The sequence below is a fragment of the Geotrypetes seraphini genome, chromosome 12 (assembly GCF_902459505.1).
Source record: "Geotrypetes seraphini chromosome 12, aGeoSer1.1, whole genome shotgun sequence".
NCBI lineage: Eukaryota > Metazoa > Chordata > Amphibia > Gymnophiona > Dermophiidae > Geotrypetes > Geotrypetes seraphini.
In genome coordinates, this window is record NC_047095.1 from 1,218,749 (window position 1) to 1,235,506 (window position 16,758).

The window sequence follows — 16,758 nt, forward strand, 5'->3', positions numbered from 1 at the left end:
TCTTGGATCCTTTTTCCCCCATATGGCTTATCTTAATATCAGTTTACCTTACATTCTGTCTCATTTCTAAAATTTCGTTCTTACTTTGCACTGCATTTGGGTGTATATGCTTTGAAGGAACAGAATAAAGATATAGAAACAAAGGGGTTTTGACAAATAACCAAATCATTAAAACAAAAACAAAAAAAATTGCACTAGAATCATCTTTGTAGCAGGAACCAGTCTGGGAGCAGTAAAAGTAGGACTGGAACAACTGGAAACAAAGGCATAGATTACAGTAGCTAATGTAAAAGCACTACCGGTAAATAAACAGCTTTGATTTCTTTTTTTCTTATTCACCAATAAAAATTGTTTAAACAAAGAAACATCTCTAACAAGCTACTGAATACACAGACTCTTAAAACTAGAAGAAAATACAAGAATTTATTTATTGTAGAATACTAAAATATTTTGTTAAATCATTTACAAATTCTATATGCAATATGGTCATTATTTACAGCTCAACATGGGGAGGTAAACTGTTCATCATAATTTTAATCCAATATTCAAACAGGAATACTTACGGGTTAGAAATCATCAACAAAAACTGATTTATATTTACTAAGGCTTGGAATAAAAAATTTAAAAAAAAAAAGCAGTTTATGCTTCATGTGCCATTTGATACTGGTTCAGGCTTTAGAAAACATTTAACGGTGGCTCATTAGCAGTGATATGCACAGCCATGTGGAGAGGGTCCAATTAGAGTTCCACACTGTCTCCTCCACACCCTGGGGTCTGCTAGAGCTGGAGCTACTGAGAAGGCAGCATTCACTGCCAAGGTGGGGGCATGGGACAAAAAACATGCTACCCAGATTTAGAGCAGAAAGGCACTACAGCTTGGTTCTGAACATTGCTGCAATAACTAGACAAGGAACAATGGAAGAGTTAAGTCTATTAAAAAAGGGAATTAACCCTGGGGGTTGTGAATGAAGACTGTTAGTGCCAGAATTCCAGCATTAGTTCCCAATTGAACTGGAAGAAATGTAGAAAGGAATTACAGGGTCATAGAAACCAATTTCACATAGCTGGTTTAGTATGAAAAAAAATAAACAACCTCAGGTTTTAGATAATGTTTCTGGTCAATAAGAGTACCCAATCCTAGGGACATATCAAGCCAGGTTTTCAATATGCATTCACCATCTCCATTATATCCATCTCTCTCGTGCATATATGTTGTGGATATCCTGAAAACCAGACTGGCTTGAGAACCCCTGACTTAAAGGAATACAGGGAATCAGACTTGTCTAAATTCAGTCCTCCGTGGCAGCAAATAGGCCAGGTTTTCAGGATATTCCTAATCTGTATGCATGAGAAAAAATTGCTATATCCACTTTGTACAGATTTCTCATATACATGTTCATTAAATATATCCTGAAAATGTTAATGATTGCAGCCCTTGAATTGAGTTTGGACAAGTATGGTCTACATTTTCTTTTTAGCATACATGTGAGCAAATTAAAAGATTTATCAGCACTGTGTGATCATAATAATGCAGCTTTAAACAATAAATGTGCTCTTCAATTTCACTAAAGCTTTTAGAAAAGGTAGATTTAAAATAAACTTTAAAAAATCTGTGTTGCAAAGTTTTGATTTCACATCATTTACGTGCAGGATGTGCATTAAAAGATTTACACGTCCTTCCCTTGAACTCAAAGCACCTATTCCATTAAGGAATACCTTGCTAGATTTTATCATTTTACATGTAGCATATGACATAACCTGGCTGAAAATACAAGATTTTAGCAAGCTAGTCATACTCTACAAAGCTTTGCAAATAGCCTTGTACTGTGCAGTATTTGAGCAACAATAGCAAAGACGTGCAGATAAATCAGATTTTCAGTAAAATTATCTTACTATCTGAATCAGACTTTTCTTTAAGTTCATTAGTTGTCATATTTGTTCATAAAATTAAACTGCTTGATCATTAAGGCAGGTAAAAAAAGGAAACAATTCGGAGGAGCAAGAGAATATTGTTGAGTTCCTTTGCACTTTTTCTTTTCTTTCAACTGATGATACAAAGCTTGAGAGTATTGGTGTTGTCAGGCATCACATTGCAGAAACTGAATGTATTTACAGTATCAGAATGGACAGATGTTAGCATTTACAGAAAGTATCTAGTGGTGATCTCGTGCCAATTCCTAGATAATACAGTAATTTATGTTAATCCAAGACTGCATCATTGTAAGTCAGACCCCTCAAGTGAAGAAAAGAATCAATAGCATCTGTGTCCTCTTTTCTTTCTAGCACATACCACCACCACTACTTCATCAGAAGGGGTGGTCCTTTAAATGAAAACATGTGATCAAATTACTTTGAAGGTTCCATTTGTTTTCTACCACAACTACTACAAATAATTTATCCAAGTCAGTCTTAATGGAAATTTTGGTTTACCTGGTCTATTCCTGTTCCATCAGTTCTCACATCAGTATAGAATTGATAACTAACTTCATTTATTCCTGACAGATTCAGAATAGACCCAGCTTTACCTACCTGTGTATGGGAATTTAAAGTCCTGCTTTTCCTAAGAAAATTAAAACTAAAAGTTCATGCACACAATGAGTCCGATTTGAAAAAGGAAGCCAGCTGGTACTCCCTACGTTAGTTTGAAGCAACCCAGCTGGTTTGAATTTTGATGAATTGCTATGTATTTTTAGGGTTTAGGGACAAATGCAGGTCATTTTTTTACTATGCTAAGAAAGTACCAGGTGCAGGCCTGGCCCTATCACTACTAGGCATGTCAGTGACCTTTCTGATAATACTCATTATGCCCAGTGCAGAACCCTAAGCATCTACACATACCAGTACCACTGCATAAGGGGGTAAGGTAGGTAAGGAAAGCCACTGAACATCTTAGGGGGGGAGGAGGATGAGATGCTGGACAGCACAAGAAGGGAGAGAAGAAAGAAGATACGTGTTGAACACCTTATGGGAAGGAGGAGATGCTAGACACCATTAGGGAAGGGGGGATAGGGAAGAGATGCTAGATGTGAGAGGGTAGGGTAGGGTAGGGAGTTGGAGCTTCAGATGCCCTGCGGTAAGGGAGTGCATGTGTGAAGATTCACCTAAGATATTAGCTACCTTGGGCTGGCCCTGAATAAGGTGGCATCAGGCAAAGCATTGAAAGATTTCAGATGTATGCACCTTGGCTTGAGCCTACAGCCCTCAGAAAAGTACCCTGGAATACAGTTTCAAGGAAGAAATTGTATACAATCATGTGTAAAATATATATACTGTATCATCTTTTTAAAATAGAAGCATAAATTGTTTAATCAAGCTCTGGGTCTCAGGGCTTAAAGCATAAAACTAATCTTTGTGGGAAATCTCATTGTAACCAGCTAAGTCCAGAGAGGCACTGATCACAGTAGAGTCTCAGCCTATATCTTTTCCAGTGACATTATTTGAAAAAAACATATTAGTTGCATCCACAATAGGTAACTGATGTACTGAGCTGACCAGAACCTCCCCCCGCAGCACAAAATGTTGCAAGCAGACACTGGTCAGTACAAGGCTTCAGTGCACAAACAGCTTTTTACTACTATCAAACCATGCTGCCCACTGTTTTCATATACAAAATTCTCTTTGCAGTGTAGCTTCAGGCTGGACAGGCAGTACAACATGGGAGATACGGCTCCAGAGCCCACCCAGCTTATCTGTATCCATCTGGCTGTAAAGATCTGGCTTGCTGGAGGTGGTAAATTTAGCCCATAGGAAGTCCCGCACTTTCTCCTCAACCTCCCGGATGTCAAGATTGGGATCCAACTTTTCATCTTCCAACAGTACAGTCAACAACAGAGCTACATCCTTGAAAGCTGCATTTTCGTGATCACAATACTTGTAGAAGATAAGAAGACAGCCAGCAGGCAGCGCTTCAAAGCGATGCACTACTGCTGCCTTCCCACCTGCCAGGAAGCCAGAGCTTAGTGCATTATCCACCTCTAGCTTTGCAAGGTTACCTTCTATTGCTGCTTTACTGGCCCCATCAATGACAACAATAGTGGCATTCAGGGAAGAGGAGTATGCCTCTGCAAGCTTATTGCTGAGGCACTTCAATGTATCTGCTCCACCTCGTGCAGCTGTAAGCAACAAAATGGCAGGCTGAGAGTGCTGCAGTGAGGCATTAAGATGTTTTTCCAAGATTTTTTGGCTCCTAGTCCAAAACATAGTTCCTTGACTGACATAATGGGACTTCAGCTGGTTCATCTTGATTTGAAAGGGTTGTATAATTTCACTCTTGTTCCATATAGTATGTCTCTCATAATTTAACCATGCTGCAAAGATCAGCAAAAGTATCAACAACAGGAACAACAGCATCTTAAGCCAGCTCCTATATGACTTTGTACCAGGGTCTGTAGAGAAAAAAAAATGAGCAGTCAAGACAAACTAATAAAGTTCTGTTTAAACAAAAAAAAAATAATTCTTTATTGATTTTCTGTACTTTAATAGTGCAATACATGAATATCTAAGATAATAAAACCCTAAGCGCGCATGCGCACTCCCACCTGCGTGTTCCGTTTTCCATGAGCTGTAGGGCCCCGCAGGCAAGAGTGCGCATGCGCGCTTCTACTCCCTCCCTCCCTCACTGTAACTTCGCCGTCATTCGCCACCGCTGTGGACCCCTCCCCCCGTGCACCCTTTCCCGGCGCACACGAGAATCTCTTTCTCCCCCGAGGCGACTGTTGGCAGCTGCAGGCTGCGTTGGCTGAGCCCGGAGCCAGTGTAGATGGCTGAAGCCTGGCTGGAGGAGGACGAGGAGGAGCTACGAGAGCTCCGCAGCGGCAGGAGGTGATGGATTCGGGGGAGGGAGTGGGATAAGGGAGAGATGTTGGACTCAAGTGAGGAAAGAAGAGACAGACAGAGACAGATGGATGAGAAGGACAGAGGGGCTACTAGGGGGACCAGGAGAGATGGTAGGGGATAGGGAGAGATAGATTTCAGGGAGTGTGGAGGGGGCAGGAGAGAGAGATGGTCTTGGGGAAGGACAGAGGGGGACAGGAAAGGGAAAGATGGCAAAAGGGGTGAAACAGGGTCAGAGAGAGATGGTAGAGGGTGTGAAAGGGGAAAAGGGAGAGATGGAAATGGTAGGACCACTGCTGCTTTGGGGCACTGAGGGAGGAAAGGTTGGTACGTCAGGGCTGCTGCTGCCATCTCGGATAAGTAAAGACCCTGTCAGGTGATAAATGCAATGGAGGATCTATGAGGGCCAAAAGGGTACAAAGGAAATGGTGAAAGGTGAGGTGGTGAGACTGGGATCAGTGGGAGGCAGGGTCTGGGCATGATAGAGGTGGGGCATGGGTGGGGTCAGGGTATAGGTGGGGCTATTCTAACCCGTTACTGTAACGAATGTAACGGGCTAAAACACTAGTATAACATATAATACGTCAATATAAGCACATTCTACTTACAATTATACATAACTAATCATTTTCTCCCACCCACTCAATGATTATTCAATAAACACAGAGACATAGATTTCCCCAGTAACCTTACCCTAATCAAATTAATAATATCCTCCCACCCACCCCAAGTATAAATATGCAAAGGTCAAAATTAGGACATAAATATCCCCCCCCCCCTCCCTTCCCTGGATGTGTATGAAAATAAACAAAAACTGACTTATAATCAAAGACCTGCTATAGTGAAGTAATAAAAGATGTCAACGGGCCCCAAACAAGTTTTAAAAAATTACTGTGCCCCAAACTATCGGCATTCATTTTTTCATATCTATAGCTGGAGCACAGATTTGCCCACCAGAAAGGGAAATTTAGACGATCGTAATTCTTCCAATTTCGGGTTCCAATCTGCATGACTATCCAAATCATTATAAGGAAAAGACGGCATTTATATCGATCCATAGAGGGCTTAACATGTAATAATATTCTCCTCTGTTTTTTTATTTTGGGTATCAATGTATTATCAGTTTGCACAATTCAAGAATTATACAGTATGTACATTTTGGCTGTCTAATGCCGTGCTTCCCAATCTTTTTGTGGCTGTGACCCCATGATTGCTGCTAAATAAAACTGTGTGACCCCTTGAAGATGCAGAATGATGCATCTATGGATAGCTCACCTCAGTTTTAAATGAGCATGTTTTTGCTGGTGGTCTGAGCACTGCATTATTTAGTAGATGGGATATTTGAGGTATTAAAGTATAAAGAAGTATAAATCTTCATTACATGGCCATGAATACTTCAAAAAAGGTACCAACTATAAATGTTCCCCCCACCATACCTAGCAACAAAAATAGAGATTCATTCCATGTTTATTTTCTCCTTTACTAATCTCTGGGTGAATTCCTAGGGCCCTGCTGGGTCATAGTACCTGTCAACAATGTATATTTAAATATCAAAGAATCCAGTGAAAGAAGTACAGACAGGGCAGGATTTTCAAAAACCCGCCTTAAAAAGCGACGGTCTGCTAAGACAGCCGTTTTGATACTGAATCTAAAAACCAGAGGCATTCTTAAAAAACTACGCATGCAAATAAGATTGCTGGACAGCAGCAAAGGTTTCCTACATTTGCATGTACCCATCACTGATGGTCACATGTGCAGAAAAACCCCATAAAAAAACAAAAGCACTCTCCCACTGCCCATGTGTTGTGATGCAGCAGGAGAGATGCCCATTCTCTCTGCTGCACCACAACACCCCTTCCCTAAAATCCAGACCGTGACACCCAGCAGCAGGAGAGATGCTCACTCTCTCCTGCTGCACTAAAAAATAAAAATCCTGCCCAAACAGACCCCTTGCCCCCTCCCCTCCTCCATGGCAGAACAGATGCCCACTCTCTCCTGCTGCAAATAAAAAAAATAATTAAAAAAGAAAATCCTACCTGACCGGAAGGCATCCACCCCTCCCCCCCCCCCCGGCAGCAGGAGAGATGCCCATTCTATCCTGCTAGTAGTGACCCCCATCCTCCTTACCTGACAACTGAGCTGGCAGAACAGAGACTGACATCCTCATAGCAGCCGCTGCTGTGTCATCTAAATTGGGTATTCCCCTCCAGCCATCAGGAAAGGTCCTAGGGCTCTGATTGGCACGTACACCCCATAGGCAGGGCTTTAGGCATCTGGGCCAATCAAAGCCTTAGGACTCTCCCTAGATGCATCCCAAGATACACCGGGGAGGGAAATACCCAATTTAGACGTCACAGCAGTAGATGTCAGTCTCTGTCCTGCCGGCTCAGCTGTCAGTTAAGGGGGAGAAGGGTCATTACTAGCAGGAGAGTGGGCATCTCTCCTGCTACCGGGGGGGAAGGGGGAGCGTTCCGGTCAGATCAGACAGGGGGACCATTTGGGTCAGGTCAGACAGGATATTTTGGTTATTTTTTGTTTCCATCAGGAGAGAGTGGGCATCTCTCCTGTTGCTGTGTGTGTGTGTGTGTGTGTGGGGGGGGGGGGCATTTGGGTTAGGTCGGGCAGTACAGATGAGTTTTCTAGCAGTCTCTGGCACTGACCGGCACCCCTAGACCAGTCATTTTTTAGTCGCCAAAAGCCAACGCCACTTTTTTTAAATGGTTCGGAATTTTTTAAGAATCCACCGGTTGGCTAATTTCAATGCTGAAGAGCCCATTTGCAGGTCAGTGTCGGAGACTGCTAGAAACCTCGCTAAAGAGGGAGATAATCCCTTTTGATAATCTGTCATTAAACTGCGTACAGGCTAAACTGCCGGAAAACAGTTTAGCGACGGTGTTAAAGCTTTGAGAATCTAACCCTTAGACCAGTAGGGAGAGAATACAAGTGTGCATATGGTAGGAATGCATGTGTGGACAGAAATACAAAAAGTAATATTGGAGAGTGGTAGGTGCAAAAGTAGTGGACTCTCTAGGAAAATATACAAAACAGAACAGTGAGCAGGATCAATCATAGCAGAATCTCACAAAAATGTATACGGGACCATTTGGAATACCTTACACCCCTTCTAACATCAAAGCAAGGTGAATCGTCTGCCCCATAAGAGGAAGAGCTTAAATAAAATAACCAATCATTGTTAATTATCTTTTTATTTTTTTTCTCATTTAAAATCAAGAGTCACAGAAACTTTTACTATGCCACTTCTCTATTTAACCCAAGTGGTTCAACACTGTTTCCACCTCCACAGGTGAAGGGAAACATCACCACCTTTCATGGCTATCAAAACCTCAACAACAGAGAACCAGAAATCTTGTATGGCATGTGCATGTCAATGTGGTATCTAGTGGTACACCAAAGTAGCATCAACTACTGCAGGCTTGTCCAACCTACAGCCCTCGGGCTAGAACCCAACTTACCATATGCTTTCTTCTGGCCCTCAGAAGCTTGGCAAATTCTTGTGTGCTTACAGCGGGATGCCTGCTTCTCAACTACAACTTGGCTGTCTGTAAGCATGAGCCATGCAGCACTGGACGTTTGGGTGGATTTCGCAATTTCAAATCTCACAAGACCTGAAACTATGAGACTAACCTAAACTTCTGGCATTGTATGAGTGAAGGCTGGTAAGCAGGGGGATACATGGCATGAGTAAAAGCTGGTGGGGAAGGGGAGGTTACATGAGTGAGAGAGAGTGGACAAAGGTTGATGGGATAGTTACATAAGCAAGAGAAGCTGGGGAGGGGACAATGCACCATCATATTTTGCCACTATTTGATGAAATGTGGCAAAACATGACATGCTTGTTTAAGCCACCTGAGCATTACAAAATATAAAACATGGCCCCCAGTAGAAAAATGTTGGACAAGCCTAACTACAGCATTATGGATACAACCAAGATATTCTGAAATTCTTGTTTTAATAGTTCATTTACTCCCCCTTTTACAAAAACGTAGCATGGTTTTTAACACCGGCCGTGGTGGTAACAGCTTCAACGCTCACAGAATTCTTATGAGCATCAGAGCTGTTACCGCTGTGGCCAGCGCTAAAAACCATGCTATGGTTTTGTGAACGGGGTGGGGGGAGATTGTTTGTCTAATATAAAACAAATCACACAGATATCTGACCAAATACATGACTTACTGGGTCATACAAATGGATTATGAAATTTGTGTCAAACCAGTCTCAATTATAAACTCACAAATAGCACAGTGGTTACTGCAACAATGTCCCACAGAAACACCCTCAACTTCCTGGAAGAGGTAAGGTGGTTGCTTACATTTTTTCCACGACTAAATGCAAAGCAGGGCAACAAAGAACACCTGATGTATCTGTAACACATGTCAGAATTTCCTGAAATTTTTTTAAAATGGAAATACATTTGAAGAATAAGACAAGAATAAAGTACAGTCAAACCTCGGTTTGCGAGTAACCCAGTTTGCGAGTGTTTTGCAAGACGAGCAAAACATTCTCGCAAAACGTGTCTCGCAAACCGAGTGTTGACTCGATTTGCGAGCACCCCCCGATAACCGGCATCGCTCCCCCCCCCCGCTCGCAAAGGGCCCCCCTCCCGCTCGAATCGGCACCCCCCCCCCCCCCGTGAGAACAGGAACCCCCCACCCGACCAACTTTAACTCACCCCCCCTTTGGCACCGGCACGCAGCCCACAAGTGCTGGTGCTGCTTGAAGATCTTCTTCCCAGTCTCTGCCGGCTTTGAGCATGCATCTGCGCATGCTCAAGCCCTTCTAATTCTCCCTCTCGCATTGGATTATGATTTTGCGATCAAATCAAATTTTTAAATAAACTTGAAACTTATATGCTTTTATTTTTATGACTTCTTGAGAGTAATTCAAAGATTAAAAATCTCTCCAGTTTTAAAGTCAGAATTGTTGCTACAGAGGTGACAGTTGCAAAAATTATTCAAACGTCTAGGGTGACAACTATGATAATAAAGAAAGGTATTTCTGTTACCATGCAGTAGTTTGCAAGGAACCGAAGCACTAAATTGTAGATTCAAATCACATGAATTAAGCCAAAGCAAAAAACTATTAACTGTGTTGATGCCCCTTACCAAAAATACATTCATGTGTCTTTTTCAAACCAACATATCAGACACAAATAGAGTCATAGAGAAAACTCTCTTCAAAAGCAGTCACATATAGGCAAGCTAAAGAGGGCACCATTGTGGCACCCATAGCAACTGGTAATAAAAAGGAAACTGTAACACAGGGCAATTCTAGAAATTGACATAAAAAATTCAACATCTGGGGGCTGACTTCGTTCATCTTGAATTATTTTGATGTTAGTTGTGTAAGGTATGCCAAATTGTGAAAAAAAAATTTTGTGCACTAGATTCAGTTTGTCCTATAAAACCATCATACTAGGTTGAATTTTAATTTTTGGTGGACTTCATTATGTCACATATATAGAATGGAAAGATCAATAGAGATACAAAATGGAAATTATAATAATTTTATTAAAATTTGGGAGCCATTAACATCTTTTTGTCATGATTAAATGCCATTTTTCTATTAGTTATACACCATATAGTATTGGGAGGGGGAGGGATACAAATATAGGTTTCTTATTATGAATGAAGGGCTTTGAGGGAGGGTGGGGAGAGGGTTACATTTGTATGTTTAGATTATATTGATAAGATATGCAAGTGCTCTGATTAATTGTGTTTATTATGATTGTTGTACACTTGATGAAAGTTTTAAAAATGAATAAAGAATTATTAAAAAAAAAACCAAAAACCATCACCTTCAGCTCATTCCTATTGCCCAAACTCCTTGCATTACCACCTTTCTCTTCTACCTCTTACAAGACTGTCCTTGTTACATCAGTCTGGAGGGTTTTCTCTGGGTCGGCTCGACCAAAAGTCATTGTTCCAAAAACAATAAGCAATTTTGGCACGACTGCCATCATTGCAGACTTTGGTAAATTCTGACAAAGGTCATTCTGAACTTACTTTCACTACTCCATGTCTATGGTATTTAGTAAATTTGACTCTTGCAAGGGAGTTTTAACTATCCAGGCTCTGCATTGTAGCACTATGTAGGGGTTTCATCCTCAACAGATCATTACTCCCCTGACTACACCAAGGGTTTGTAAGGTAGTCTAGGGGGAAGGGGGGCTACTCTCTGAATTTTTATATAATGTGCATGCAAGTAATGCAGTTATGATCTTGCATAGTAGTTTCTATGGTTAACAGAGTGCTCCAAATAAATACTTTTGATACAAATGTTTAGTAGGAATTTAAGTCTAAACTTGTAATAAGCTCCTTAGGAATTAGCATTTATGTGGAGATATGACATCAGCTGTCACACCAAATGTGATGCAAATTCAATCATTGTAAAAACACTGAGATCCTTGTGTACAGAAGCCATTTTGCTTGGAGGTAAAATATGGTCTTTCATTATTTAATTTATACCGTATTTTTCGGTCCATAAGATGCACCCCCTGTAGAGGAGGAATAACCAAGGAAAAAAAATTTCCTCCTCTACAAGGGGGTGCGCTGGTGGTCTGGTACGTCTGGTGCTAAGCAGCCTGAACAGCCCCCCGCCTCACAGCCGCCCGCCTGCAGCCTGAAGCTACCCACACCCGAAGCAGCCAGCCCACAGCCAGAATCTGCCCACACCCAAAACTGCCCGCAGGGAAGGAACCTGCCCGATGCCGCCCACACCTGAAGCCTCCCACCTGCAGCTCAGTCAGAAGCCGTCACAGCGAAGAAGCCCGCCCGATGACACCCACACCTGAAGCCTCCCACCTGCAGCCCAGTCAGAAGCCATTGCATCGAAGGAGCTCGCCCGAAGCTGGCCGCACCCGAAGCCGCCAGTCCAAAGCCGCCCCAGTACCTTTTTAAAGTTGCAGTGCTCTCCTGGGCTGTCTTTGGACGCAGAGCAGAGAAGAGCGGCGCAACGCAGGAGCACAACCTCAGTGATTGGCTGATGTCAAAAAGTGCGTCTTATGGAGCGAATAATACGGTATATACTGGCATGAACACTAATGGAAGATTAGATTCTTACCATTGGTGATCTTCTTTCTACTAGTCCCCAATGGATTCTGTACACTAAGTGTTTCACCTAAGCCCGCAAACCAGGTCTTGCAGAAAACCACACTCTTTTTGCTCCTCTCTCTTGGCTGAGGAATACAGAGTCCCCAGCAGTTATGCCAAAAACAACCGAACAGCACTGGAACAAAACACAGAAATAAAGGGGGCACGGGGAATCGCCCCATTACACAACAGCATGCTGGTCTGCTCTGCAAGAAAAAAGTACAATTAATAAACAAGCAATATGAAAAACAAGCAAGAACATGGTATCAACATGGAACCAACCTTCCACGTGCAACAAGCACAAACTAGAAATATGCCTTTGGTAAAGAAATGCACCCTCATATAAAGAACAATTTCCCACAGGGCCTATCTGCTGGCTGGAAGGTACTGAGACCTGAAAGGAGAAAAATCCAAGGCAGAAGAATATGCAGGCAATACACTAGAGACAAGAATAGACAGAGGGTGGGCCATACAGAATCCATCAGGGACTAACAGAAAGAAGATTACCAAAGTAAGAACCTAATCTTCCATTCTGTTATTTCCCCTCCAGATTCTGTACACAAGATGACGTACCAAAGCAATGGCAACATCTAGGGTGGGACAGAAGAGCCTGTCCACGACACTGATGCCCCAAAAGCGGCATCGGACCGAGCCACCAAATCCATTCTGTAAAACCAGGTAAAGGTATGAAGAAACGACCAAATGGCTGCTCTACAAATGTCAACTGGATTAATCGCTCGAGACTCTGCCCATTAAGATTCCACATAGGAAAAGGCTGTCACAGGGGTGACTGCAAATGAAGCACTTCCCTAAGAAATTTTAGTCACATCTGGATGAGACATAAGAGAACTGGAACTGCAGTGCACTCTAAAACAAGAAAGGCCTGGCACTTGTACCTTGAGGGAAGCCACCGCCAGACCTGGAAGAAAGCTAGGACCGCAGGAATGGGAGCCTGCAATGGCTCCACATGGTCTCTGGCACACCACTGTTGGAAAGCCTTCCAAGCCTTGGCATAAGCTGCCATGGTAGAGGGTTTCTTGGACCTCAAAAGAGTGGCAACGACTACGTCAGCATATCCCCTCTGCATCAAGGCCTTGCACTCAAGAGCCATGCTTTAAGACCAAAGAACTGAGGGCTCTCCATGGGAACTGATACCCAACTAAACAGGTCATGATGAAGAGAGAGCTTGAACTTCTTGACCTGCTGAAAATGGACCAGATCCACATACCATGGCTAGTGAAGCCAGTCTGGAGCCACTAGGATCACCAGACCTGGACAAGTCCACCAGTGAAGACTGCTTTGTGCTGGTTCCATCCAAGGAAGGGACATCTGAAGGGGATGAAGCTGAGGGGACCACCGGGGCAGAAGGGACTTGCAGAGGCCGCAGGTGCGCCCTGGTCCAAGGCACAATCTCCAGGGAGGACACCATACTCCCCAAGATTTGAAGATAATGCCAAGCATTAGGGTTGGGTAGCACTAGGAGATCCATGATCTGTTTCTGTAGCTTCTGTTTGCATAGTTCGGGAAGAAAAACAGGGCCTTATATCATGTCGAATCTGACTACCCAATAGTCCAACTCTTGAGAAGGTGAAAGCCGACTTCTTGAAATTAAAAATCAGCCCAGAAGAGATACCACCATCTCCACTGCCTGCTCACATTGCAAGCCTGGATGGAACTCCGACCAGCCAGTCATCCAGATAAGGATGATCTTTAACCCCATCTTACCACCACCACCGTTACTTTGGTGAAGGTGCAAGGGGTCCTCATCAGCCCAAAGGGCAGTACTGCAAACTGGAAATGCTGCCAGAGAACATGAAATCTCAAATACTTCCAGGAATATAAGGACCTAAAGATAAACCTCTATCAGATCCAGACACAAGGAATTCTCCTGGAACCACTGCTGCATTGACCAACTGAACCATCTCTATTCAAAAATGCAGAATCCGCAGAAAATCATTGACTAACTTGATATCCAGGATGGGTCTCCAGTCCTCTGAGCCTTTCTTTGGTACGATGAAGTATAAGCAGTATCTGCTTGAGCCCAAGACTTTCAGTGCCTTCTCCGGTCTTTCTGCCTGAGAATCCAGAAAGAGATAGACAGAGAGAGAGAGAGAGAGAGAGACAGAGAGACAGAGACAGAGAGAGAACATCAGAGCATTAGAACGACTCGTGACGGTACATTGAGAAGTGGAGAGCTGAGCCTCCAATTTTAGTTCCTTTATGGCGTCCACTATGAAATGGTGAACAGAGGCTGATTTAAACAGCCAGCGGACGGAGGCTCTCCGAGACATAGAAACATGATGGCAGATAAAGGCCACATGGCCCATCCAGTCTGCCCATCCACAGTAACCATAGTCATGACGGCAGTAACATAGTAGATGACGGCAGATAAAAACCCGAATGGTCCATCTAGTCTGCCCAACCTGATTCAATCTAAAAATTTGTTGGGGTTTTTTTCCTTCTTCTTCTTAGCTATTTCTGGGCAAGAATCCAAAGCTCTACCTAGTACTGTGCTTGAGTTCTGAAGTGAAGGACTGCTACTTCACCTCACCGAAGGCCCGATGTGATAATAATTAAAAAAAACCAAAAATAAAAATAAAAACCAATAAGATTACATTGTATATTCCAAAGCAAATAACTTTTTTATTCTAGTAATAAGTATTATAGCAGCATTTGTCAAATCAGAAATAAATCAGTTTGGACATATACAATGGAGAGAAAAAACCTCATACGAACAGTGCCGGCATCTGTAAGCATGGTGCAGTCTCTCTAAAGAAATTCTGCCAGAGCATGGGGGTTTTATACAGAAAGTATCATTTTCTAGTAAGATCTTCCACTGGCTATTATGTACCACCTTAATGGATAAACCAAATGCCTATCTAGTCCACGCCTCCATTCTTCCCTGGGGGGCTCTGGACAGGCATAGCTTCTAGAACTTTCTTCTTCTTGAAGTTTCCATTCTACACACGGGTACATAAATATCAGTGCCTGAGCACATTAGCCTGGCATCACTTTATCAAGAGTGTTCTGCTGACTGGCATTTTTTCTTTCAGCACTGTTCATTGTCTTTCCAGCACTGGTTGGTGTCCTTGAGCAAGAAATCCACACACTCACATGCCACACATTAGCATCTCAGCATCTGAACTGAAACCAGTTTGCAGAAGCCCATGACTAGCAGCTTCAGCAAAATGTAGGAATAGGTCTCACAACTTGTAAAAGTCTTCCATAGGCTCCTGTCATCTATCTCATTTCCAACTGCTGAAGTCTCCATCAAAGCTCACTCCAGCCCATCTACACCCTCCCAGCCATTGAAGCTCTCCCCAGCCCATCTTCAAACAAAGGTCATATACAGACACATACCGTGCAAGTCTGCCCAGTACTGACCTTAGTTCTTCAATATTTACTATTATTTTCTGATTCTAGATCCTCTGTGTTCATCCCATGCTTCTTTGAACTCTGTCACCGTTTTCCTCTCCACCACCTCTCTCACAAGCGCATTCCAGGCATCCACCATCCTCTCCGTAAAGTAGAATTTCCTTACACTGCTCTTGAATCTACCACCCCTCAACCTCAAATTATGTCTTCTGGTTTTACCATTTTCCTTTCTCTGGAAAAGATTTTGTTCTACGTTAATACCTTTCAAGTATTTGAACGTCTGAATCATATCTCCCCTGACCCTCTTTTCTATATTAAAGGCTTACATCAAGCCGCATTGTGGTATAAATTAATATCTGGATATTTAAATAAAAAACCAAAAAATGGACTAAGAGACATTTGGAGCATTGAGATTAAGCATAAAATTACTGCATCTCAATGGCCACTAATTTGGTCTTGGAGAATGAGATGTACAGTGTCAGCATCTATGAGACAAACTTGGTTCTTTTTATTACATAGAGCTTTTTGGACCCCTACACGTTTGCAAAAATTAGATAGTTCCAGGTCTAATAGATGCTGGCACTGTGGTCTGGAACCTGGGACATTGGATCATTTACTGTATCATTGTCCCTACATTAAAAGTTTTTGGAATGCAATTTGGCCACAAATTAATAAATTGATGGAAAATCATATAGCAATATCATATGATACAGTGTTATTTGGAATGATGATAAGAAAAAAAAGTCAAATTTCACCAGAAAATAACAAGCTTTTATTAGTCATGACAGGGGTTGCCATTCAGCATATAACTAACAATTGGAAGAATTATAGTAACCTAAATTATACATTTTGGTGGAATACAATATGTCATATATTCAAAATGGAAAGAGCAATAGCAATACAAAGAGGGACATATACTAAATTTATAAAAATATGGGGGCCATTGACAAAATATTGTAATGAATAAATAGTAGGATTTCTCTTCTTCTTTTCAATATCTTCTTTGTGACACACATGAAGGGGAGGGTAGTGAAAATAATTTTTACACAATATGATATAATATGATATACAATATGCAGTGTTCCCGCTAAGCTGCGCTGGCGTGCGCTGGCGCACAAAATATTACATCGCAGCGCACAAGTTTCTCGTCACAGCGCACACACGTGCTTGCAGGCAGGCTCAGCTGGCCCCAGCGAGCTGGCAGTCCATGTAACGCGTCGCAAAGGTAAGGGGAGGCTGGGGGAGGAATCGGACGTCGGGGTGGGGGTGCGAGCAGGGAGGGGGGCGATCGGAAGAGGCGTACGGCAGATGGCAGGGCGGCGAGAGGAGAGTCGGGTGGGGGGGGGAGTAACACCGGAAGAGAGCGGCAAATCCGGGCAAGGCAAGACTTGCAGAGGCGTACCTAGGGGGTGCGGGGGGTCGATCCCGACGGTCCGCTCAG

At 42.7% G+C, this 16,758-nt stretch overlaps 1 protein-coding gene across 3 annotated transcripts in view; it reads right to left on the minus strand.

The window, feature by feature from the left end:
* Positions 1-402: 402 nt before the first annotated feature.
* The window catches only part of TOR1AIP1 (torsin 1A interacting protein 1), a 64,256-nt gene continuing 47,900 nt past the window's right edge, over positions 403-16,758 (minus strand). For all 3 annotated transcript variants that reach the window (XM_033916093.1, XM_033916092.1, XM_033916091.1), the window contains one exon: positions 403-4,385. In XM_033916093.1, the coding sequence (XP_033771984.1) occupies positions 3,601-4,385 (785 nt within the window). In that variant the 3' untranslated portion in view covers positions 403-3,600. The remainder of the gene's footprint in view (positions 4,386-16,758) is intronic.